The following is a 25,657-nucleotide window of genomic DNA, read 5'->3' as shown; positions in this document are numbered from 1 at the left end:
TCCTTCCGAGGGCTGTGAGGAAGGAACACAGTGGTTCCACGCCTCTTTCCTCATTTCCGGTGGTTGGTTGGCAGTCTTTGCAATTCCTTGGTTTATAGATGCATCGCTTCAGATCTCTGCCTGCATCTTCACATGGCCTTCTCCATGTGTGCCTGTCTGTCTCTATGTCCAAATTTCCCCTTATTATAAAGACATAGACATGTTGGATTAGGGCCCATCCTAACGACCTCATTTGAACTTGATTACCTTTATGAAGACCCTGTTTCCAAATGAGGTCACATTCTGATGCACTAGGTGTTAGGACCTCGACATATCTTTTTGGGAGGACATAATTCGATATCATGTGGGTATACGAGATGGGTGTATTCCCAGACATCAGTCTTCTCTACCACATGAGAGGATTAAACATGGTGGTTTCCAGTATTCATGCCAGTCATACGTCTTGCAATCTACCAATAATATCACCATCCACGATAATTGCCACAGTACAGTACAGGAGCTGTAGCGGGGCCAGTGTTCCACTCTGTACCCCAGAGTCTCAGGACATGATTCGTCAGTGCCTCTGGCAATTTCCTCCACACCTGTAGATGGCCACCCCAGCAAAGGGGCAGGGCAGGAGCCGTGTGAGGAACAGGGGATCATCTCCGATGGGCACAAGTTCTTATCCTCCTCACCGGGTCCCTGCAGCCTGTTCTAGCTAACCACTGCCCCAGCCCCAGAATTTGCTTACAGGGCCCCAGGTTATGGCCTGGTCTAGCCTACCATATAAAATTTCAGCAGAGTTGTTTGACTTGGCTAGAGATTTAAGACTGAAATGGAACCTCTGAGCATTTTGCTTGGCTCAGAGGCTTGCATATTGAACCAATCAATGTGTTAATGCATTAAATGGCATTTAGATTGTCTCTCTAGAGAGCAGGGTGGGTGACAGGATATCATTTGAGCATGGGCCAGGAGGACTGGGAAATCCTAGGCATTGAGCTCTGAGGTGGGGGTGCAGAATAAAAGCCGCAAACTCAGTCCCGCTTGGGACTTGGGGTTCAAGCTAGAGGCAGACTGGGCTGATGGAGAGGGATCCTACAGAAACAGCCACGTTTCAGCTTCAATATTATCTTTCTCCTTCTCCCTGGGGAGGATATAATTTAAAAAACAAAAAACCAAAAAACTGGCTACATTGAATTGGCTCGAAAGAAAAGATTGTGTTTGAAAAGAACAGATGGTACTAAAAAGTTATTGGAAAGGAGAGAGTGAGAAAACCAAATTCCAGATCCCCCTGGCTGCTGGTGGGTGATGTGCCCAAACCGCCTCGCGGAAGGAATTAGAAAGGCAAAACGATTACTGGGACACCTGAGAAGATGCACTGCCAGAGAGACTGTCTGACAGATCCGTGGAGCGAGGACTCCGGGGCACTCTCATGCCTATTTCTGTAATTTTAAATGCTTTCTGGAAGGTCAGCACCAACCAGCCTCTCCCGCCTCTCACTTCCTCTGCCCGGAATCCAGAGTCCTTCGCCCGGTCCCCTGAGGAGCAAGTTCAGCAGATGCTGGAGGAGGTCGTGGCTCTCCCGGGACCTAATTCAAGACTCAGAGAAACTCAAAGCGGAACTTCAGGATTCTCAAGATCTCTATTCTTGGTTTGAAGAAAATCTCTCTCTCTTGATTTTTGGCCTGGATTATCAGTGGTTCCTTCCTTCAAAAAAAGAAAAAGCACTAGTGAATCCTCTGTGCATTTCTTTCCACAAACTAGAACAAAGAAGAAATCCTCTTAGAAAATAAGCTTGGAACCCATAATTGCTTGGAAATTAATTTCCATCCTTAAACATTTTATTTTAATGTGCAACTTCTAAATGTGTGCTAATTCAGCAATCTCTTGATGTAGGGCCAAGACCTTTGCTTCCAGTTTAGGTTCGTTGCTTAGAGTCTGCAATGTCTTTCTGCATGAACCACGTGACACCACCACATCCACAGTTTTCAATTTTAGAACACTTGTAAACTAATCTGAAGGCTTTCTGGATTTTTAAGATCTTTTTCCCTATCTTTTCTGTTGCTTTGTTCTCACCTAATTAAACAACAATTATTTTTAGTGACTTACCACTACTCGTCTTTACAAAAGTAATCAGATTTTTCGTGCTCATGTCGCAGCAACTTAATTAGTGCAACTGGCATAAAGAGGCCTGGGAACAAGCATAACTGACTCTCAGTAAGTGTATAACTCAAGTGATTGGAGTAGAGGTGTAGGAGTACTAGAGAGTAACCTTGAACATTCAGTAACCTTGAACGTTCAGAGGGCACAGGGTGTCCCATTGAATGTAAAATGTAGAGAGTATGGTAATCCAGCAAGCAAATTGATCACATGGAGGACAGTTAAGAATGCTTTTTCTACTATAATTTCTTTCACAGCTTTGGCTATGATGAGTCTACTCCTCCTCACCCCACCCCCAGTGATTTAGGGGCTAGGTGTATAGAAGTAGCCTCTCATCCTCTGCTGCCTAGTCTGGTATACAGAATGAAGAAAAACATCTCAGCCAAGGACCTGGGCAAATGCCTGCCTCCCAAGAACCTGTGTATTAATCCGACCTGGATCATGATGATACGGAACTTTAGGAGGAACGGGGCAACCTGGGGCAACGCTGGGAGAAAGCCACAATGTTTCTTGGATGCATCCTTTTCTGAGCACTGCTCTTCCTCAGATACCCACCAACCCACTCAAAAGCTCTTCTAAACAAACCAATCATTTACATGAACAAAGTTAAGCTGACTTGCAATATAGTAGACAGTGCAAGAGTTTTGAAAATAAATAGTCTTAGGTTCATATCACCTCTTACCATTTACTACTTGGGCAAGTTATATAAAGCCTCTGAGCCTCAATTTTCTCATTTAAAAATAGGAGTGATAATATCTGTCTCATGCATTTATTGTAAAAATAGAATGAAATAAAATAGATGCCTTAAATCCTTTCTGGAATGAGGCAGAACATAAACATACACACAAACAAATGAAATCTGTATCAAGATCCTGACACAATGTTCCCTGGGATATCTGCATTTGTACATTTGTCTCCTAATCTCCACATGGGGGAATGAAAAGAGTCCCCAAAATCTTAGTGCACTGGAGTTGGAGGCTCTTCCCAATCTCCAAAATACCATCATCTCTTGTAAGATCACCTGCCACACTAGGTTTAGGAGAAAGAAAGCAGCACAATACTAACCTCACTAGCTAATGCTTATTGAGCATTAGCTAAGAATTCTACAAGTCTTAACCCATGTAATCATCACAATACCCCTATAAGCTTCTATTATCACCCCCACTTATTAATGACAGACCTCAGACACAGAGAGGTTAGGTTAGGTAGTCAGCCAGAGGACACAGCCAATAAGAGGCAGAATTAAGATTGTAAAGCAATAAGTCTGGTTCCAACGTTTGAATTCTTAATCAACATATTTCTCGAAGGAAGGAAGTGGAAGGGAAGAAGTAAAGGAGGAAGAGAGGGAGGGAGGGAGGGAGGGAAAGAAGGAAGGAAGGAAGGAAGGAAGGAAGGAAGGAAAGAAGGAAGGAAGGAAGGAAGGAAGGAAGGAAGGAAAGAAGGAAGGAAGGAAGGAAGGAAGGAAGGAAGGAAAGAAGGAAGGAAGGAAGGAAGGAAGGAAGGAAGGAAAGAAGGAAGGAAGGAAGGAAGGAAGGAAGGAAGGAAAGATAGAAGTTAAAGAGAAGCCAGAGGAATGAGTACAAGACCATGCATTTTTTTCTTAAAAGCATGAGAAAAGAATTAGGGGAAACACACATGGGAAACACTTTCTTAGCCTCCACTCTGGGAAAACAGAGCCACCTTCCAGATCCCTGTCACCCATACAACATCTCTGATGAGAAACCAAAACTGTTTTACAACTTCCAATGCTAAGATCTCAACCAAGTCCACCTGTAGCCTCAGGGAGCCCATCCCTGTCTCAGCACCCCCTTTACCCCGCCAGCTCTTCTCCAGCAGAACCAGAAGCCACCCTCAGTCTCAGGGCAGCTCTTTTCCATCCTGGGCCACTGGGAGCCATAGCCTGAATCAACCTGCAACCTCGTTCCATCCAGAACTGATCTTTTCCAGGTCATAGTCATCTAACTTATGGGAAATTGTGAAGGCCAAAGGAATACCAAAGTTAAGGCTACTTGGATAAAAGACCCCATGTCACATACCAAGATTTATTATGATTACAGAAAATTAATTAGCAACAAAGGACTCTACACTAAATTTTACATTGATCTGTCATTTTTTCCCTGCTATCTCCCATAAAAATGCTTTAAATGCAGGCTGATTTAATGGAAACAATAAAAATAGTGCTGAATGGTTTATAGTTGCTGCAGAATTACCACAAAGTACATTTTAAGAAAAACTTGCAAGTTATGTGTATGTGTTTTCTTTAAGATAAGATTAGAGAAAGAAGTGCAGTTGCTTTTTTTTTTCTGTATTGATCTAGACGAGCTCCCATGGGCTCAGTTCCTTGTTTCTAACAAATCTTTACACTTTCACAATCACGTCCAAACACTTGTCAAGAGAGAGTCTTAGCAAAGAGGCCTGTGGAAGAAAGTCAGCTGTGTGGCCTCAGCCTTGACAATGTTACACAGGGTAATAATGATAATCATGTGACTGAGCTCTACATCAAAGAGACGTGACTGGTTGTCTAACTGACGTGGTTCCCATCGTCCTCGACCTAACCCATGAGTTTGGCTATCCTGGCAAGGGTTAGTCACCACCTGAATGACTTGGCCCCTGTGACCACTACCAAAGCAGGAGACTGGCCACATCATTCAGCTTCAGGTCCCCAAGTGTGTTTACCAGGGCCAGAAGTTGAAACAAAGTCTCAGGAAGACACGGTTTCTAACCTCATGAAGCTTAAAAGGGCAGATTAAGAGATCATGTTCATAACCTACAAACTCCTAAATTTTAGCCAAGAATGTCAGAATCTTTTCTGATTTAATAGGAAGGGGTTGATGCATTTGTTCTCTCATTCACCAAATATTTGTTGAGCATCTATGATGTATCAGGCACTGGAGACACAATGATGAATGATCCATCATCCTGTCTTCAAGGAGGTTGGCGGGGGATGGGGAGTAAGACACAGGAACCTCCTGTAGAGGCCAGTGGAAAACATCGACTCCCGCCAGACTGGACCACCTGTTCTCTGAACACATGGCCTGCATGGCCTCTGCTCATGTGCTCATGCCAGCCTGTCTTTCTGCATTGTTCTTTTCCCAATCCCCGCCCCGCTTCATAACCCATCTTCAAGGTGTACCTCTCCTGATCACTGAGTTCAAGACACCATTTGCCCTCTAGTATACAGTATCTGTGCCACTTATTTAGCTCTTTTATACTGCCATTCACTATAAATTTTGGTGCATGCTTTTACTCTTTCTCACTAGTCTCACTAGTAAGCTCCTGAAATGCAAATATAAAGCCAAACCTTTAGGATCCCCAGAACATTTAATACTTTATCTACTGTGCAACAATGCACCAATAAATACTTGAGGAATGGAATTCAAGTCAACAAATTCTGACAGAGATCTAGACATAAGATATCTTTTCACATGCTACAGGAAGATGGAAAAGTAAATAAGAGGCTTCTACTATAAGTGAGATCGGGTACTTTGGATGGTTCTGGACAGAATGTTGATCTGCTCTCATAATCCAATCCTAATATATTTTGTTGTAAGGATGTTTCAACATAATTTCTTGGGGTTATGCTTAACATGTGAAGATTCATTTAACTAAGAATTGGGGAGGGGGTATTTAAACAAATAAGGTGGCTGCTATTCATAAATCACAAATGTCTTTCTTACCTTCTTTTCCTTACTGGAATCTCATAAATGAGTTGAGATGCAGATAGTTTCATGGACCAGTGTCATTCCATGAAGAAAGCTGTGGTCTTCTGTAAGAATATCTCCTACTTATTGAGCCCTCAATAAAGATATTCATTTGCATACTTTCTTCTCACAAATCCTCACAATATAGCAAGTTAGGTCTTATGACTTCCCTCTTAAAAATAAGGAAACTGAAGATCAGAGAAATCAAGTCATTTGCCCAAGTTCACTTAGCTAGTAAAAGGTAGAGCTGAGAACAATCTAAGCCTCGTGGTATTGCAACAGTTAAAACCATCGCTGAAAAACATTCTATTGAATAGCATGTAGGATTTGAGGGCTCACTTTTGTGAGCCAGCCCTACATCAATATTACGAGTATTGGATTGTCACACAGCAGCAAGATGGTGCACATTCCTCTGTCTTGTCATCTGCCATCCATGGCCCTCACATGCTGTCAAAAGTGCCCCTTCATTCTAGGCTTGAAAAAACTTGGTACCTTTGTTCTCTTGAGATGACTGTCAACCCTTCAATCTCAGCAGTAGCTTGCCTCACATCAGACATGCCAGACATTTTCCGTTAAATATGTAGAGACTAACCTGGTATGGAATGGTGGGAGCCTTAGAGGATTGTGGGGTTTGTTTGTTTTTTTTTTCCCTGTGCCTTAGCTTCTTATGATTTTTTGTTTTGCGTGTGCATTTTCTGATATTGTATTTCACTGTCTGACTGGCCTTTCTACTCAAAACCCAGACTGGTGATTCCTCTAGCAATGCTAAGTAGACATATCTTTTTGTATCTCTGTGATTCTAGTGATATGAAAAGCAACTGAATACGTAGACTGATTCATAGTTTGCATTGTCCCTTGTTCTTGCAGTCTGGGAGTAATAATATACTTGATTTTAATCTTAGTTCTACAGGTAACCAAATATGTGACCTTGGGCAAATCTCTCTATTTTTTGAAGGGGGTAAAACTGAGCTCCTTGCAGAAATAAATCTGGGTTTTTTTGTTTTTCGTTTTGTTTTGTTTTGTTTTGTTTTTTGACCCATCACTCTTTTTTCACCTTCTGTAGAGAATTATTTGTCTATGGAAGCTTTCAGGGCTTTTATAGTGTTAAGTCACTAGAACGCCTGCAATTTGTAAGAGAAGCATAGGCATCAGATCAACAGGGGACCTTGGAGAACTTTAAATCCAATATCCACATTTTGCTGATGAAGAAATAAATCTCTAGGAGGTGCAGGGACTTGCCCTAGCCCATGCAAATCAGGACCAGAATCTGCGACTCACTCCCAAACAAGCAGTCTTGGTACATACTACTTCCAGCCTCCAGGTCAGAAATGAACCTTGATATTTACAAACCAACTCTCCTGCCTTTTTGATGGACTCTAATTTATTCATTATGATGAAGCCACCAGCGAAAATGTGTGGTTAGTTTTTTTCCTCGGCAAATTCATGCAAAGTTGAAGACACTTTCTCTGGCTAAGAATACAATCGATGAGAAAACATCCCAAATTTCAGGCATTCGGCATAAAGTGCCTTGTTCAATGTCATTGGGCAAATGAGAGACAGAGCCAGAACTGGAAGTGGAAAGTTTCTGAGGGACACCTGGAAGATAATGGATGGTGACAGTTTGTCCATACAGTCTACTGGCTTCACAAAGTCCAGATGGATGGCCCACACTGTCAGATTGATCGATTGAAGCACCATTGCTAAAATGTTCTCAAATCCCCAGCACATGGATATGACTACACATTTGTTTCTAGGAGACTCTAGGTCAGAACATAACCTTCTCCCTTGCAAGCACTAGCAGAGTTGCCACCAGCTAAAGAGGAAAACAAGACCCTAATGAGCAAGTTTCATGACCACTGGGATGTAAGAAGAGAGAGCATGGGTTTGTTTTTCATTGGGTTTTTGGCTGTCTCTTAAACAAATCTGACCCCAGGTATAAGCTTGCCCTTTTCTGGTCCCAACTTCCCTGGTTATGAAATACATGTTTGGCAACTGCTCTGAAAGTTATTAAAGTTGCAGCAGTAAACTATGGGAGGCCAGAGAGTTTCAGACAAAAGTTATTGCATCAGTAACTCAGAAACTAATTCCTAAATCTCTTGACACATTTATCCAGAAGGCTAATGCCAATATAGAAATGGAAATCATTGTCAAGGGCCACTGTGTACCTGGAATTAAAATCCATCATACCTCAGAGCAGAGAGCTATGTTTTGGCAGGATATGAATAGTCATGCCTTTCACTATCATCTTTCCTCAAAAATAAGGTCCTTTATTTTTCAGGAGAACAAGAAAAATTCTGCTTTCTTTTTTTTCTTAAGAACCCCTCGTTTATATTTTCTTTTCAAATATTTCTTTCTTTGACAGTTCTACATTTAAGCCAAAAGGCCTCCTTGTCCTTATTCAATTGCACTGGTTTTATTTTGAATAGAAAACCTGCTGGGTACAGTAACAGAACAATCTTTACAACAGCAATAATCCCTTCTATAGCATCTATTGTGGGGAAACTTAATATACTTTTATTAAATGGCTAAAGCATTGGCTCCAGTGATCTGAAGTAACTACAGAAGAGCATAGGAAGGCAATAAAACTACCTCCTTCACTCAGCAGACTCCCCCTGCATGCCCAGCAACATGGCTGGGACCAGAGACTCAAAACGCCCAGGAAAGCCCCGCTGAAAGACCATTGATTGCCTTAGGCATCGCCTTCATCCCCAAAAGTCAGCAAAGCTGAAAAGACTTGAGGAGCTCCAGTGTTGCAACCAGATGGAGGAAGGGGTCCTCTGACTCAGTGTTGGAAAATTAACAACAAGCCTCAGAGTTTTAAATGTACGTGCACTTTGACTTGGGTTCTAAGAATTTGTTCTAAAGGTTAGCTTCAGCATGATCATAAAGAGGAAAAATCAGGAGAATGCACAAATCATTAAAAATGCAACTATTGGACTGATCATGTAATCTATATTTATTGTCTCATAATAGTAAAACATACCATTGACTGGCAAAGTGCAGTCACAGACCGCATATGCAGTACAGGCTTATTTATGTAGAATCACAGCTGAAAGGCTGTTCACTGAGGTGTTGACCATGGTTATCTCTGAATAATGAGCTTCTGGGTGACGTTTATTTATTTTTTTTTTTACCAACTTTTCTGAGTTGTTGGATTTTTAACATTTTTTATAATGAGCATCACTTTATACTTGAGAGTGCTTTAAATTTTTTTAAAACCGAAAGCTATTCTTTTCCTAAATTCCTTAGCGGTTACACTGCCATACCCAATCCCAGCCTACAAGACAGTATGAGACCTTGTGATGCGTTCACGCTGTTCACGCATGGATAGCAGTCCCTCTTTGTTCTCAGGGATGAGGTCCAAGCGGGTGCCTGAAGTCATGAATAGTACTGAACCTTATATATATTATGCTTTTTCTTACACATACATACTTATGGTAAAGTTTAGTTTATAAGTTAGGCACAGTAAGAGATTAACAACTACTAATAAAATAGAACAATTATAACCATATACTGTAATATAAGTTATGTGGATGGCTTTGGGGCCATTATTAAGTAAAATAAGGGTGGCTTGAAAACATGCACTGTGATACCATGACAGTCAGCCTGATAACCCAGAGGGCTGCTAAGTGTCTAAGGGGTGGGTAGTGTATACAGCTAGGATAGGCTTCACACAGGGACGATTCACATCCTGGGCGGACAGAGCAGGACTGTGCAAGACTTCATCACGCTATTCAGAAAAACGTGCAATTTAAAACTTATGAATTGTTTATTTGGGGAATTTTCCATTTACTATGAGTAACTGAAAAGGCAGAATGCAAAACCGCGGATGGGGGAAATACAGTGTACATATATCGAAACTCATCAATGTATACACTTAAAGTCATCAGACTGTGCCCTTTTAGTATGTGCAATCTATTCAACATCAATTATACCTCAATAAAATTCTTTAAAAGGGAGAAAAACATGAAATAATCCATTGTAATTTCCATTCTTCACACAAAATTGTCAAAATAACTATATACTTTTACAATCCTGAATCAATGTTGGAAAGTAAATTTGATGTTCCACTCAGTGACAGGAGGCTATTCCAAGAGGTTAATAGCCTGAGCGAGGTGTAAAATGTTCATTTAGCTTATTCTCTGTTCTCCCACGGTGTCAGCGTCCTTGATTACAGATGGATACAGAGCTGCTTTTGTCTTTTTCTGTTTTGCACCTTTTTGCAGAGTTCACGTCAATCTTAGATACCTTTTACCCCAAACGCATGCTTCAGAGCACTTGAATTTTCCTGTAGTAACTAAATAGCCTTTGCTACTTTTCCTTAAGTAACTATATAGCAAACCTGAGGATTCTGAGACTCTAGAATCAGATAAAACTCTGAAAACCAAGCATTCTTTCCAGAGATAATTATAAATAGATAATTGTTTTGAAAACTATTCCTTCACTCTGCTGCCAGGTTTTCTCAAGTATATATATTCTTTTCCTATAAGACTAACTACTGAAATAGTTCAAAGGTTAGTAATTGCTGAAAGAGAATATCTCACACACACACACACACACACACACACAAAACCCACCATTGGCCACAGTGGGTTTGAGAATTGTACACACACACACACACACACACACACACCACCATTGGCCACAGTGGGTTTGAGAATTAGGTCTCTCAATGAGCTGGACGAGGAAACAAATGTTTCTGTGCTGCTCTCAGGGTCACTGTCCTCAGAGCCACTGAGTGTTTCATCCCTTGAAGAATGTGGGCCCTGAAGCCACTGCAGGAGCAGGCCCTCTCTGCAGGTTAAGCCTGCTTCTCATCACTGTTTTTCTGTTTTTTTTTTTCCGATGCAACCAGGTGGACAGTGCTAGAGGGAAGAATTGGGCGCCCAGAGAACCCGTTTCGAGTGGCCTTGGAATACATCTCAAGTGGAAACCGAAGCTTATCTGCAGTGGACTTCTTTGCCCTGAAGAACTGCAGTGAAGGTATGAATCTGGTTTACCCCTTCACTCCTTAATAGCTTGTTGTCTCAAGTGTGTCAGTAACCTGCTGCCACGATCAGCTGGGAAGGTGCACTCTTCTCTAGCAAAGTCTGCAGTGCGTAGGGGCTTATTCTGAACATGATCTAGTGCTTCATAGCCCAGCTAACCAATTTTCAAAGACTGAGTATAACCTTACATCTGCTTAACTTAAAACTTTATCAAATAGAATATAGTCTTTATTAGATAATATATTAGCTTAAATTTTCTGGCTGCCAAATGATTTCAGATATGTTTTGTTGTTGTTGTTGTTATTGTTTTTATTGTGGAAAATTTTAAATGTATACAAATAAATAGAGTCACGCAATGAACACTCATGTGCCCTCAACCCAGTCTCAGGAATTATTAACATTCTACCATTTTTGTTTCACTTATATCTCTTCCCGGTCCTTACTCCCCCAACTTGATGATGGTTATTATACTTTGTTTTTCCTGAGGCAGAATTTACAGCTAAGCATTTGTAATGATTTGGTTTATTTGATTTGGCTATTATTAAGGGACAGCATGGGAAATGGTTATATGTCAGATTTTTCACTTATTTTGTAAAGAACGTTAGAGCATGGTCCACTGTGTCATCGAATTCCTTTTGCATAACTCACATTGTGAATTTATTTCAAGAGACGACATCTCTCTCCTGAATCATAATTTGTCGATTTTTTTTCTTTTTGCCTTTGTTGCCAGAAAACTGAACTAAATGCAATACTCCATCATTGTAATTATATCTGTGTAGTCTTTGGATAAGCTTATTCCCTCTCCCTCTACAGAGTTTTTAATTTTCTCTTTTCAAAATCATTTATGTATCTTTTCTTAAAGATTGTCTCAATCCTGACTGGTAAGCAGGATGAAATATATTATTAATAAATATATGAGATTGATCTTCCCTTGACTTTTCAGAAAACCTAGGGTCGTAATCATAAACATCCCGTATTGTTGTCCACATGTAAAGGGTATAGGAGACAAGTCTAGGAGAATCTTCAGGAAGAAGTTGCTTTCATTATTGCTATTCTCCTGCTGTGCCTGCCTCTTCCCAGAGGTTCACTGGGGAGAGAGCTCTCACCTGTGCCTTAGAGCCTGTAGTTTGAGAGGCCCAGGAATGAAGTGTGGACAGGAAAGAAGGCTGTGGCGCTCTCAACCTAAATTCTCTATATAGACTGTTCATAAACAACCACGACGGCCAATAACACATAACCATCTGTTGCACAGAGAGGCCCCGTTTTGAATCTTGGAGCTGCTGTACAAAAGGGACTCCCTTAGGTAGGGAGCTCCACTGACCACCCAGCTCCTTATGTTCCTGTGGCCCTTCATTTATTGCTGGCCCTGCAAGAACTTTCACAAAGTACTTATTTTTCTTTAATCAAAACTAGTTTATGTGTGGGACAAAAAAAAAAAAATCATCATAATGTGATAGATTGAACTGCAGTTCAAGTTGAAAAGGTGAGTAACCTGTGATGTGAGGCAATGTACAAGAAATATGTGGTTTGGAAGAAAGCCAGGAGCTTGCACAAATGTTCCCATGCTCACGAACTTGGGGATTTGTGAACGTCTCTGGACATCATCAGTCCTTGCAAATGTCGACGGTCTGTGTACTGTCCAAAAGAGGCCATGTGTTGAAATGGAGCTAGTAAACAGGGATGTGACAGGGAGAAGATATCAGTTCCCAGAATTGCGCTAATCTCATTTGAGCAACATCAGGAGAAGAAAAAAAGGAGACCACAAATCTCCAGATATCAGGCCCAGCACAATTACTTCTACAAAAAGTCTTTGTCCCTTTGATCAAGGATCTCAACCAGTTGTACAGATTTTTTTTCTTTCTGACCCCTACAACTCCCTTTCACTTGCAAAATTCTTCCTCTGTAGCTCGTTGCATTTGTTCTTAATCAGTTGCAGAATGTAAAAGACCTGTTTCTTGTCTGCTTCTCTACTCTTGTGAAACCAAGAAAGTTGACCTCTCTAACTTCTCTAATGATCCAGAAGGTATTTCTTCTGGCAGGACACTTTCTTAGAAGAGAGAGAAAAGAAGTCTGCCTCTGATTTCCTAGAGAAGGTGCATTGGCTAAGAGACCTACGAAGATTCTCATGGCTCAGCTACCTTTCTTCAGAGGCTCCAAGTCCAAGAACAGATGGTCTCCGTGGGAAGCAGATGTTCTCTGCACTCCTCTGTCTTGGACTCCTGTGGCCACCTAGGGGTGTGATAGAATCAATGTGGATATGTAAGGCAGAAAGCAGAGGAAAGCAAAGTGATCCCACTCTTCCCTGAGAATCTCTAATTCATCCCCCCATAGCAGAACAAATTCAAGTGCACATCAGTTGGTTACGGACAAGTTGAAAACATAAGAAGCATGCTAAAGCTGTGCTCACTATTTAAGCTATGCTCACTCTTTAAGTTATTTTGGAGGCATTCTCAAGGCCTATTTGATGTAGACGAATCTGTTTTCTGTGGTCATTGCTTTGGTTAGGTCATGAAGGGGAGGAGATAAAGGGAGAGAAGGGTATTTTTGAGAAGGGTAAAGAGGGCTCGTGAAATGCTAACCAGGGTTGTAGGTAGGTCTGCAGGATGTCTGATCTATTTTCTGACCGTAACTTGGTCCCCTTCTATGGGGCATAGACAGAGCATGAGGGGAGATGCATCAGTAGAACTCCGCAGCTCTTCCTTGTCCCACATGAAGAGAGGCACCATTTAAATTAATCCAGGGAAGCCTTACAGGGGACGTTGGAGCAATTCTCCCTGCAGAGGAGGTGCCATCTATCTGTGGATATCACCAGAGCAGAGGCCATGCCTCTTACCTCATAGGCTCCTGGCAGCCTGGCCCGAACTGGGCATTTCTGTTCCAACGGCAAGCAAGGTCCCAGCAGGATTTTCTGTCTGTACTATAAAATGTAGGTTACCATGGCATTCTGTCTTGGGGCTGCCAGCAGAAACGTCTCTGTGTAGCAGACTCATCTATCCATGCATTCACTTATTCATTCTACGGACACCAAGCAAATACTAAGCTGAATGCATTCTGACAGTGATATAAACACGCTGCTTCTATCTTAGGACTGAGTTTTGGTGCGGTGGCTTTAAGATCTCCACACTACTCTGGGCGGAAACTGCTCCCCAAAGGGCAACCCTGACTTACATTAATTTGCACCAGAGATATTGAATAGGTGCTCAATTTATAGAGACGTCTTCCTCCAAACAAGTGTCAATGTACCTTTCTCAGAAAGACCACAGAGTGAGCACTGAACCAGCAATCAGGGGATTTAAGTCCCCTTTCCACCTCTTATTTGCCTTAACCAGTCAACTCTTCAGTTCAGAAGAGACATTAAAGGTCTCCTCCAGAATTGGCACATTGTTTTTTAATTTAAAATAGGGATAACAGTATGTCAGTGGCTGTCCCAAAACTTACCTTAATCATGAGAGTCAAATGAGAAGACAGCTGTGGAGGCGTGTTGTGGATGATGCCCTGAGCTACCTGGCCTCTCTGGGGCCTCACCTGGCCTGAAACCTTTAAAAACAAAGCCGTTCCCTCCATGCCACTCAGTTTCTCATAAAGAAAATACTATTCACAAAAATAAATATACTTTTCTGACGCCTCCTGCAAAGCTTTGCGGTGTTAATGATAACCGAAATCCAAGGGGATGATGGGAGCCACAGCACTGCCAACCTGAGACTGGCAGGAAGGTGGCCCCACGTGGGTTGGCAAGGGACCGAACCAGCTATGCAGTTGTGGGATCTCTTGCCTGGAAGTGAAAGCCAGTGAGAAACCATAGCCACAGTCTAGTGTCCTCATTTAGTTCTCATTGTGTCCTCCGGGTGGAAAGTGAACCCCGTTTCCAAAACACTCCCCTTCTTAACTCTCTCTAAAACTTTCTTTCCGTAATTTATCTGTGGACCGTACTGTTTAGAAGATAAGCATTAAAATGACGATTTCATCTGGCTGCTGAGATCTACTCACGTCTCCCCCACAGCATGCCTTTGTTCTAGCCGTGCTGCCCGAAGAGTGCTCTCCCTGCGACTTCCATTCTCTTTCAAAGTCCTGCACTTCCTATAAACCTCAGCTCAAATACTATCTCCTCCAAGAAGTCTCAGCTCAGAATTGTTTCCGTATATTTCTATTTCGGAACAGCCTACTTCTTTCCAGAGTAATTTATGTGTATCACTCAATAGATGCTCAATTCTAGCATCGAAGACTTTTTTTTAAATCTCTGTATCTCTGTGAGATGCTTTTCTCATGGTAAGCACTGAATAAAGGTATTCTCGTTACGATGTAGGAGAGAGAGCACAGTCTTCGGAATCATGATGAATGTGGAATAATCCCAGCTCCAACACTTACTACACTTTTGAGCTCATAAAAGTTTTTTAAAATTTATGAGGTTTGATCTTCTCATCAGTAGATGGGGCTAATAATGCATAATTATAGAGCCGTGGAGGAATTAAAACTGATATTATGTGTAGAGCCCCTGACACAGTGCTTGGCACAATAAATACTATCACCTTCTCTCTCCCACATCCCCTGACTGAGCTGCACGTCCTCATTCGGGAACCAAGGCTGAATAATTCTGCACAGTTACCCCCAGACGTGCGTATAGGTTCACACCCACTTTTTACTTTTCCTGGGCCTTATCTGAACCATTGAGCCGATGGAAAGTTTATCCCGTTTTCAGCAGAGACTCTGACGCCCAGACCTACATTCTGGTTCTGAAAGCAGCTGCTTCCCTTCTGTCTCCCTCACAATCTGCGCTTTTATCTCTAATAAAGTCCTCTTTTCCCTGTGTGTCAGAGGGCACAGAATCCATTGTAACATGCAAAGGAGTAGAACTTCATAATCCTGTGGGATAGTTGGAGGCCAGAGAAGAACCTAGGAGTCCTTTGACCTGCTTATCACACAGACCGAGCACAGGGTCCCAAACAGCCAGGCCCCTTGCTGATAGAACAAGGAAAAGATTTTGCCAGTTCTTCCTTTCCCTATTGATGTATAGCTGCTGTTGGCAGATTTCCTTACTTTGGAATGGCTTATTCATAATCACTAATAAAGCCAATTAAAAATACTCTGCAAAGTGCTTAGGCACAATGATTGCTTGGACGACTATTTTAAATATTCAACTGTTGGAAATTGCCCGGACATGGGGCAGACACAAAAGGTTTTTAAGTATAAATAAACAAGGAACCAGTGTGCTGAGGTCATTGTACTTCCAGAAGAAAATTACTTTCAAATTATGACTACATGAAAGAAATAATTGAAAAGATTAATCGCACTAAAATAATTGGTCTATTTTACAAGTAATTTGGAGCAATATTCAGTCATTGACATCAGTGTCTAGTGGTAAAATAGTAATGAATTTCATTCTGTAATGTATTTATTTTATTAATAGTACTAAGTGGTATTGTTACTGCTTATAAATATTTCATAACTTTTAATTCATTAAAATGTTTAAAGAATTTTCAAAAATATTTATTAGTTTTAAATCATCCTTAGTATTCAATGTGACTGCAACTCTGCCTGGATAATTTTAAAAATTACTGTTTTGGGTAATGGGAGTCTCTTTGAAGATGTAGGATTAAACCCCAGTTATTAATGAGACCAGCACGCCAGCGAGTGATGAATGAAGGGCTTGGCGAAGCTGTGTTCCCTCTCCAGGTCTCTAAGGACCCTCTATAGAGGGACATTCCTTTAAATCTATGGCTATAAGGAGAACAAGGTGGACCCAGATAAATTAACTCCAAAGATGATAAGAGAAATGTCAGTTTAGACATTGGTTTCACCACCTCTCCCACACCCTCTCCATCTTTCTGAAACAGCCAACTGCAGAATTCGTACATTCCAACCTCACCTCTTCTCTCTGTTTCTTTCATTCTTTGATAGAGGCCATAATGAGTGCAATGGGCAAAAAGATGCAACAAGAAGAAGAGCAGAGACACTGCATCATGAACAGTGGAAAGAGAATAGGATTTGGATAAGAAAAACATAGATTTGAATCCTGAGTTGCGTAGGTGCTGTGTGTCCATTACATCCTGTAGTACTAGATAATTCTCATGTGAAATGAAGACAGTGGTACCTATCCGGGGGTCCGCAGAGCTTCAAATGCATAATGTGTGCACCCTGTGTGACACAGTGCCTGCAGCCTAGTAGGAAATCAGAGTTAGTTCTGCCCCTCCCTAACTCAGAGAGCACCCCATGGTAGTGCTGGCCCACTGGCCTTGGCAACTTTTAATTAACCACGGTACAAACAATCATTACAAGTCATCAAGAAACACAGGATTAACAGTGAATTGCACAACTCGGGGGCTTGATGAAGTCTAAGGACTCCCTGGAGGAGAGAGGGGATGACTCCACTCTCAATGCTGTACCCTGCAGGCCTGACATCAGTCTCGCTGCACAGCCTCCAGAACCTTGTCCACACAGGAACTGGCTGAAGGCCTTTGGCTGTGGGCAAATTGGGAGGGGCCAGGATCCAGCAAGTAGGTTGGGATAAAGTGGAGCCAGTGCTCCTCACACTTGGACACTTAGATATCAAGGATGTGTAGTGGTGTTCTGAGCATGTGCAAACCCACCAAATCAACACGGTACACCTTTCCAGAGCTTCACTTTTACCAAAAGATTGGAGTGGAGAGACATTTTTATATTAAAACTAGTATGGCTATATATTGGGCTCCAATGCAAACTACACACAAATTTTAAGATAAAACATGGGTTTTAAAGACCTTTCCTATTCATCATAGTTCCTGAGAGGTGACTTCATCCTTTTCTGCAATTTGGGTCACATCCGAGACGATGTTGGTGAGGCACTCCTCCTAGGGAACAGAGGGCTATGGGTAAGAGAATAAGGTACAGCCAGGGCTAGAATTGCCTGCTGGAAAGCTGGAGCCAAAGGGCAGGTGTCCTCTCCTTATCAGTGATAGGTGGCGGGATCCCAAAGTGACACCAGAGACCTGCAGTGGGGTCCTAACCCACCAAATCAGGCAGAAAAGGGCTCGGTTCCTAAAATTGAAGTAGGAAGTCAGGGCCAGACTAACCAAATATTACATTTTAAAGTCCTCTGTGCATTGACCTAAAGCTTCTTAAATTTCCCAAAGGACGGAACTGATCTCTTTGTTTTATTTTGTTTTCTTTTGCTTGAATGGAGTCACACGGTGGGGCATTAAACTTTTATTGGAAGATCTGGGAGACATTTTACTTCCTCTCTGCCCAGAGCCTTGGACAGAGCTCCTCACACCAGGGGCTGCGAGAACCAAACCTCAAAGCCCTCTGGAGGGGAGGACTGTGAGCAGGGGCGGAGGGAGCTGTTTGCGAGCTGGCGGGCATGGACGGAGAGCACAAGGGCATGCACTGCTGAGGTGCAATGCTTTTTCTCTTTTACTCGTGATTATTTTGAAGTTTTTGGCATTCTCTGTCTTCAAGTTACTCTGCAAGCAACGTTTTTGGAATTTTAGTTTGCCTCTCTAGTTGTGATTTGTTTGGGGAGGAAACACCGGGAGACACTTGCTCAGCAGCTGCCCAGAAGGCCCCGCAATCCACAGCTCGCAAACCACAGGGCCCGTGGTCTCTGTGACCCCTTCTTTCCTCTACTCCAACATTTTGCAATTCTCTGAGCAGCATTTGGGTGGATGTACAGTCTTTTGGATTTTGCCGCTTCTGCTCTTTCATTTAGCTCTTAGCCAGCATTCTCTGTCTATAGAACGCTTAACAAACATTGACTAATTATCTTTCATTAATCATTTATGCAACTGGTAGACCAGGGTCTTATCATTTCCTTCAAGAACAGGGGTGTAATATCCTGTGTGGGTCCCAAGTCTCATGCAGTGGGGAGGTGATGAGGCCATCATGGCAGCACTGAGATCGTCCCAAGCTCATGGGGGAGTGGGCCGGAAGGTGGGCACGGGCTCTGTGAGGCTACATCCTCACTAGGATGCCTTTAATGAACAGGAAGGAGGAGCCACGTTGCTGGCCAGTGGCAGCTGAGAGGCAATAAACTTTAATTAGAGGCTTCTTCCTGGAAATTCACATGGACATAATAAGTCTGTTGTTTTAAAAGGCCCAGAGAGGTTTGAATGCCTCAACTTTCTTTTGCTATTATAAGCCGATCCTTTCAATCATCTGTGAAATATACGTATAATGAAAATAAGCTCTGATTAGCTCCCCAATGCTTTAGGGGTAGGCACTCTGGGTGAGGAGACCGCCTGCCTGTAGGTTTACGATTCAGGAACACACAGCAGGGCAGGTGACGCCGCTGAGAACAGCAGTAGAACAGACCTCTAGAGAGGGGCTGGGGAAGGCTGGGAATGGAGCAGGCTCCCTACCCTCCCCAGAGGTCAGGGAGAGCCTGCGAGTAGCCCAAAGCCTCTCTCCTGTGGACTTGGGCTTATGAGTATGTAAAGTTGGGGTGAGAAATTTCTAGAATTTCATTATGTGGATTAGAGCAGAAAGTTCTAAGTAGAAATAGTCTCTATTTTCCTTCTTACCATCCCAGCACTGGTATCATTTTTGTTAGTACACAGACACAAACTCTTACTTGCTGGCTTTTCTACGCTCTCTCTCTATTATGTATGTATCCTAATGTTACAGAGCTGTCCTTCTGTCCATTTGCTGCCATTCTCCCTCTGGCATGGCCCTTTTGCCCATTTTTCTCTCCACCCCTTACCTGTGGCTATCTGGAATGCCAAAGTATCTGCTCAGTTCACAGAGTCGTATCATTTATTTACTCTGTGTGATCATAAATAAGTAAAGACATACAGATCATTTCCCTTCTCAGCTGTTTGTTTTAACATCTCGTGGACAGCCTCTCCCTGCATCTCCACACCCTCAGCCTCCTTCCTGCTGCTTCTCCCAGGCTCTGGATGTCTTTACCTTTTTGCTTATCTATTAACTCATTCTCACCTCTCAACTTTCTTCCTGTCCTTGTATGAGGGTGAGCCCAGTCTTACTTAAGGCTGAGGTCCTTTCCTGGTGTTCGTCATATGGCAAAGGCAAAGATGTAAGTAAATAAGACAGTCCGTCATTTTCCTCTGGGGGTCAAGAAATTAAATTGGAGTGAGCTCTTGGGTAATGGCAGCCGAAGTTGCACTCAGTACATGGTAAAACACTAGCAGCTGGGAAGAGTCTTGGGAACACTCTCATCAGCAAAGCACAGCGTCAAAGCTCATGGTAGGCACTAGAGGTTTTCTCCTTTGTCTTCCCATCTTTAGTAAAGTCACATTGAACACTCCAGCTTGCCTTGGTTGTACTCCAAGAGTATTTTCTGGGCTTTGGCCAGGGTTTTAAAGGCTTTAAACATCACTCCTAAAACTAGATTGATGATGGCAGTTGTGATCCACAGGATTCTCTGAGGAAGTGACAAATCTCAGAAAGAGAGGCAGGAAGGGAGGGAAGACACGTGGGAGGGAGGGGTAAAAGAGCTATGTGGCCTAGCCACTCCCCCCACCATGTGCTGAGCTTGCGGGTTCTGAGTTAGCACTGGTTAAGAAATGTGGAATCTCCCTACCCAGTAGCTGTCCAGATGCATAAACTGGGCTCCCCACTTCACCACAACCTAGTAACTGGACCCCACAACAGGAACCCATGCTTCTACAACCAAGGCTGGAGACTTTATTAAAGAACCCAAACTCTTTGGGATTTTTTTTTTTTTAATCGCATATTTGCAGTATGATTATTATTATATTATTATATTATCTGTTGCAACTTCATCAGAAGCCTCACTGGTGCCACGATCTCTCATCATTGGTTGTTGCCTTTCAGAGATAAAAAATAAAAAGTCACCATTTGATGCAATATTTTGTCAGGTGTAGCAGTCCCCCCGTACCCAGCCCGGCCCTTGGTTCCAGAGCACAGACAGCCCCATTAAGTGTGGAATGAGGGCCGGCCCAGTACTCTCTCTACAGTGCTCCAGCAAGGCTTCGTAGAATTCAGGTGGATCGTTCAGGTACCACGGCCTGTTTCACTTGTCCCTCCTGTTAAGCTGCAAGGCTTCCGCCTCGTCTCTGCATCCCTAACACTTGGCTCAAAGCCTGGCACATGACAGGGGCTCCACGAATTTTGTAAAGTGCTGAATGAGTGAATGAACAAGTGAGTCACGATGGGGTGGAGTGGGAAACTCGCGATTTTCAAAAGTGAAGAATTGTATTGCTAACTGAAGGATTTTTTTGTTTGTTTTCCCTACTCCCTAGTTTTATATATTAACAGACTGAGGCCCAAAGTTAAGGTTCTGTAATCACCCAGTGACCAAGTCATGACTTTTAATCTCCTATTTCATTTTTCCTTTAACCTCACTCTGTTATTTCTCAGCTTTGGAAAGATTAGAAAGTGACTTTAACATCCCTATATTTTGTTCCCCACTCCATGGGGAGCCTTATCCTGGATCATCACTATCCAGCACAGAGCCTAGCACAGACCAGATGCTCAGTCCATGGTCTTCATTAAATAAATGGGATGCATAGCATCCTGATAAAGTTTTAAATGGGTGATAAGCACACTGGAACCTTATATCTCAGCTTGTATTTTCAAAGAGAGGCCCAGCCCACACTCAGCCCGGGAAAGGGCAAGCTTAAGGAGAGAGCTGGGGTAGGGCAAGGAAACCCAGACTGGTTGTGATATAAAGGAATCAGCCAATTGGAAAGGATTTTAAACATCATGTAGAGGATCTAAATTTTACAGTCTGTATGCAAAAATTAAAAATTAAACTTAACATAGCTCTTAGGAGAACCCCATGCACTTCCATTGATGGCAGACAGCTTAATCTCAAGTCGGTTCTTAAAGTCAGCTCTGACATGGGAGTTTCCCTTATCCCTTTTGGACATGTATTCTGATGGTTCAGAATTCTTTCATTTTCCATTTTCCTTCTGATTCCTCTGGGAGTGAGAAAAATGGGAAGGCTTCTGAGCCACCTGGTGATGGAAGAGCTATCCATCTGGCCTCCCCCAAGAGACTCGCTCCCTGTTGATCTTTGGTCATCCGACCGAAGGAGTCCTTGCTTGCAGATTATCTGGTCCACATGGATCACTCCAGCTCCTTCCACGGGGCCTCTACAGGTCTGTCCACATCCTCTCGGCCACCTCTGGGCCCCTGTTGGGAAGCGACTGAGACTCTCAGCCCTCCCTTGCTGTTCTGGGTTCCAGGGCTCTCTACCCACAAACGCCCAGCTGCTCCCCTCTATTCTGATCTGTTGGAAGAGCCCAGAGCTAACCCAGGGCACACACAGCTTCTTGCTTACAAATCCCCTCAACCCTTCTGATCTGTCCCTCCTTCCCGCATCGGGCCAAGTCCCAGGCAGGAAACGCACAAACTTTGTTGCCCTCACAGGCACTGTCACTGGCTCTCCTCCTCTAATCATGTCCTGACCACTGCCTTGAACCCCAGTTCTCCTTCATCCACAGGGCTAAGGAAGAGCTCGGCAAGCTTCCTGAGCGGGGCTTCCGTTTCCTTGACAGTGAAAACCAGGGAACATGTAAGGAATGAAAGTTGGCTCTTTCCTCAAGGACAATGTGCCCTTCAGAAAGGACCGGCAGGATTTCTATCAGAACCGGTTTCCTGGGTGTAAGCACGTCAGGGCTTCCAGCTCTCCTAAGCAGCCCCGTGAAGCCCACAGTGCGCCAGCCTCGCTAGCCGCCCCTTCCCCAGCTCAACTCCTGTCCTCGTCACAGAGAAGTCTCCACAGTTCCTCACGTGGCACCATCCCTCTCCAGGAGGGGACGGGGGCACATTTCTAAAACCAAAGTCCGTCGGCTGGGCATCCCTTCTCCTGGTCTGAGTATACCAGGTGTCTGCAGTGGAGGTCAGGTAGCTGCCTTCGACATACGTGACTGGATAGAAAACCTCCCTTTAATTAACCTCTAATCATGAACTACTCCAATGTAGAACATTAGCACAGTAATATTTAGATTTTTCCCATTTTGAATCTGTGTTTGTAGCCCGTAATAATGAGGGTCTGTGAAGTTGGGTGACATTTTTAAGGGCATAGATTTATTTCAGTGAGACCATTAGAGAGCTTTGTAATCTCACTTCCAAAATAAAAGAAAGAAGGAAGCCCCGTATGGGAGGGAGTGCCAGTTCTTACCTTGTTACCCAGTCTCCTGCTAAGGTATTATATTCTCCTGTTGTTTTTCACAAACATCGCAATCTGGTTTCCTCTATATACTTCTTAATAAGTATTGTTGACTCAGATTGTACCAGCTTTCCAAGATTGTACTTGCTTTCAGAGGTAGAAATGATGAATGGAAGAGTTGTTAATTTCGATTTTTTTAAATGTGTCCATCAGTGAGGTCCCTGGGCTTCTGCACAAAGATGGAAAGACAATTCCCTCAGAAGAATAGACTGAATTACCTGTATGGAGGCCAAGCCGAGTACAGTCTAGACAACCATGCAGTCCTGCCTCTTAGATCCAGAGGTGGTGGTAGCCTAGTGAGCTCGCAGACCTAGAGTACACATCCTGGTGGAAGTGAAGCTTTCGTGGGGCCTGAGAGTTAAGGCCAGGTGACTCCCACCCACACTTCCAGGTCAGAGACCAATCTCTTTGGGGCCTGAGTAGCTCAGGGAAGCACCGCTCCGTGGGAAAGGCCACGCCTCCAGTTCCCTACATATGCTGTTTTCCAAGAAATAGCCCAGCAGCAATGGACGAAGGCCCCTAGGAAGAAGGAAGACAAAGCGGTCTTTGCTTCCAGGGAAGAGACATTCTTCAGGGCCACTGATTTATCACATCAGGGCACACCCCAATTCTGCCTGAGACGAGATCTCTGAATCCCCACACTCTTAGAAAAAGGTTCCAGGTAGCCAGTATGAAAAGGAAACAGGCTAACTCACTTCTGCTGGGAACTCCTGGGGAGGGGAAGAGGCAGGTGCAGAAGGAATAAACGGGAAGGAGAAGAAACAGGAAAGGAAAAGAGGGTGGGGAAGGCTGACGAGAGCCTTCAGAGAAACACCTTTGCCCCACACGGCAGTGACGTGATGGGCGTACTGGGCGGGGAGCTAGTTCCCATGTCAATGGGAACCAGTAGAACAGAAATTGTACATGCCTCACACTTGCAGTGTAGGGTTTTCAGTGTGGGGTTTTTGTTTTGTTTTTTTGTTTTGTTTTGTTTTTGCTGTTTGCTGGCACCATGCTAGGTCCTGGGCAATATACATATGTAAACAACTAAACCAAGTTTCCTGGCCTTCAAGAACTCAGTCTAGTGAGTAAGACAGACACGGAAGGAAGTGATTACAACGCCGTGAGGTGAATTCAGATAAAGTTGTTTCTCGGTGCGACGGAAATATGGAGAACAGCGTGACTAAGTCGGGGCCTGCATAAAGGGAGATAATTCAGCAGTGCTGTAGAGAAGGAGCTGCAGGATGGAAGAGCACAGAAGTCCTTCTCATCTCGTGAGACCCATCCAGTTCCGTGACGCTTCCCTGACCCTCTTTCTCTCCCTCCAGGGCTGATCCACTCCCCTTGCCGTGCACGTAGCCCTCCTATAATAGTCTTGCCACACCTTGTCACACACTAAACATTCTGCGTCCTTTTAATATACTGTAAAGTCCTTGCATGCAAGGATCATCTTTTATTCATGTCTGCATCTTTAGCACTTAGAATATTGATGTAGAATGTCAAGTGTCAGATTGTTCATTGCTAATAAGTGTTTGTTGGAAGGAAGGAAGGAAGGAAGGAAGGAAGCAAGCGGGTATCGGTGCTCAGTCGGCGGCCATACTCCCCATCGCTGCGTTCCCACCATTCAATGTTGTACTGAAGATTCTAACTGGGGAAATTAGGGAAAAAAAGAAAGAAGGATGGAAGGAAGGAAGGAAGGAAGGAAGGAAGGAAGGAAGGAAGGAAGGAGAGGGAGGAAGAAAGGAAGGAAGGAAAGGGAGCAAGAGAAGAATTGAATTTTTTAAGCTTTCAGCACTTATTTTTACAACCTCCTGTCATTCTCCTGTATTTGGCCTCCTTCCAATACCTGCTCCTCCAGGGGTCCCCCGCCCCCATTCTCTTCTAATTCTCCACCTCGCCACCCACGCCTGTGCCCACCTTTCATCTTTTCTCCATCATTCTCTTCTCTAATTTCTCATCCTTCTCTAATCTCCCATTACTTTAGTGGGGTCAGAGGTCTGATGTGGATCATGAAAAACAATGAAGTGAGGAAAAAAATGAGCCGAATATAATTTGTTTCAAAGGCGGCCAGTCTCTGCAGGCTTTAGGTCAGCGAGGAACAAAGAAGAGCCGGGCCCAGTGCCTCCATGGCCTTTACTCTCCGGTGCCGGTGGCGGTGTACAGGCCACAGTATTCAAAGATCAGTCTGCTTGGAGAGTTTCCAGCCCAGAGCAAGAGTCATGGAGACCTCATGCTCTGCTGACGAAAAGAGCACATGGTGACACCGAACTGCAGATCCCACGGGAACCATCTATCCAGCCTCCTCACGTTACAGCTTAGGAAATCCAGACACCAGAGAAATTAAATGACTTACCCAAAATCACACGGCCAGTCACGGCTGAGCGAAGCCCAGAACCCAGGTCTCCTGACAACCAGTCCGGCGTCTTCCCCACTATAATGCATTGCCTCTCAGTCGGGCGAGCCATCTCCTGCATGCCAGGATTGAACCATCTATCCAGCCTCCTCACGTTACAGCTTAGGAAATCCAGACACCAGAGAAATTAAATGACTTACCCAAAATCACACGGCCAGTCACGGCTGAGCGAAGCCCAGAACCCAGGTCTCCTGACAACCAGTCCGGCGTCTTCCCCACTATAATGCATTGCCTCTCAGTCGGGCGAGCCATCTCCTGCATGCCAGGATTGATGCAGCCGACATGCACACACACACACAGACTCATTCTT

At 43.6% G+C, this 25,657-nt stretch overlaps 1 protein-coding gene across 1 annotated transcript in view; it reads left to right on the top strand.

Moving 5' to 3' along the window:
• ALK (ALK receptor tyrosine kinase) overlaps nucleotides 1-25,657 on the top strand; it is a 621,621-nt gene that overhangs the window by 449,838 nt on the left and 146,126 nt on the right. The window contains exon 5 of the mRNA XM_015588147.2: nucleotides 10,696-10,823. Within this exon, the coding sequence (XP_015443633.2) occupies nucleotides 10,696-10,823 (128 nt within the window). The remainder of the gene's footprint in view (nucleotides 1-10,695; nucleotides 10,824-25,657) is intronic.

Source organism: Pteropus alecto, unplaced genomic scaffold (genome assembly GCF_000325575.1).
Source record: "Pteropus alecto unplaced genomic scaffold, ASM32557v1 scaffold61, whole genome shotgun sequence".
NCBI lineage: Eukaryota > Metazoa > Chordata > Mammalia > Chiroptera > Pteropodidae > Pteropus > Pteropus alecto.
Note: the sequence above shows the minus strand (reverse complement) of the source record. Positions and strands in the feature narration are given on the sequence as shown.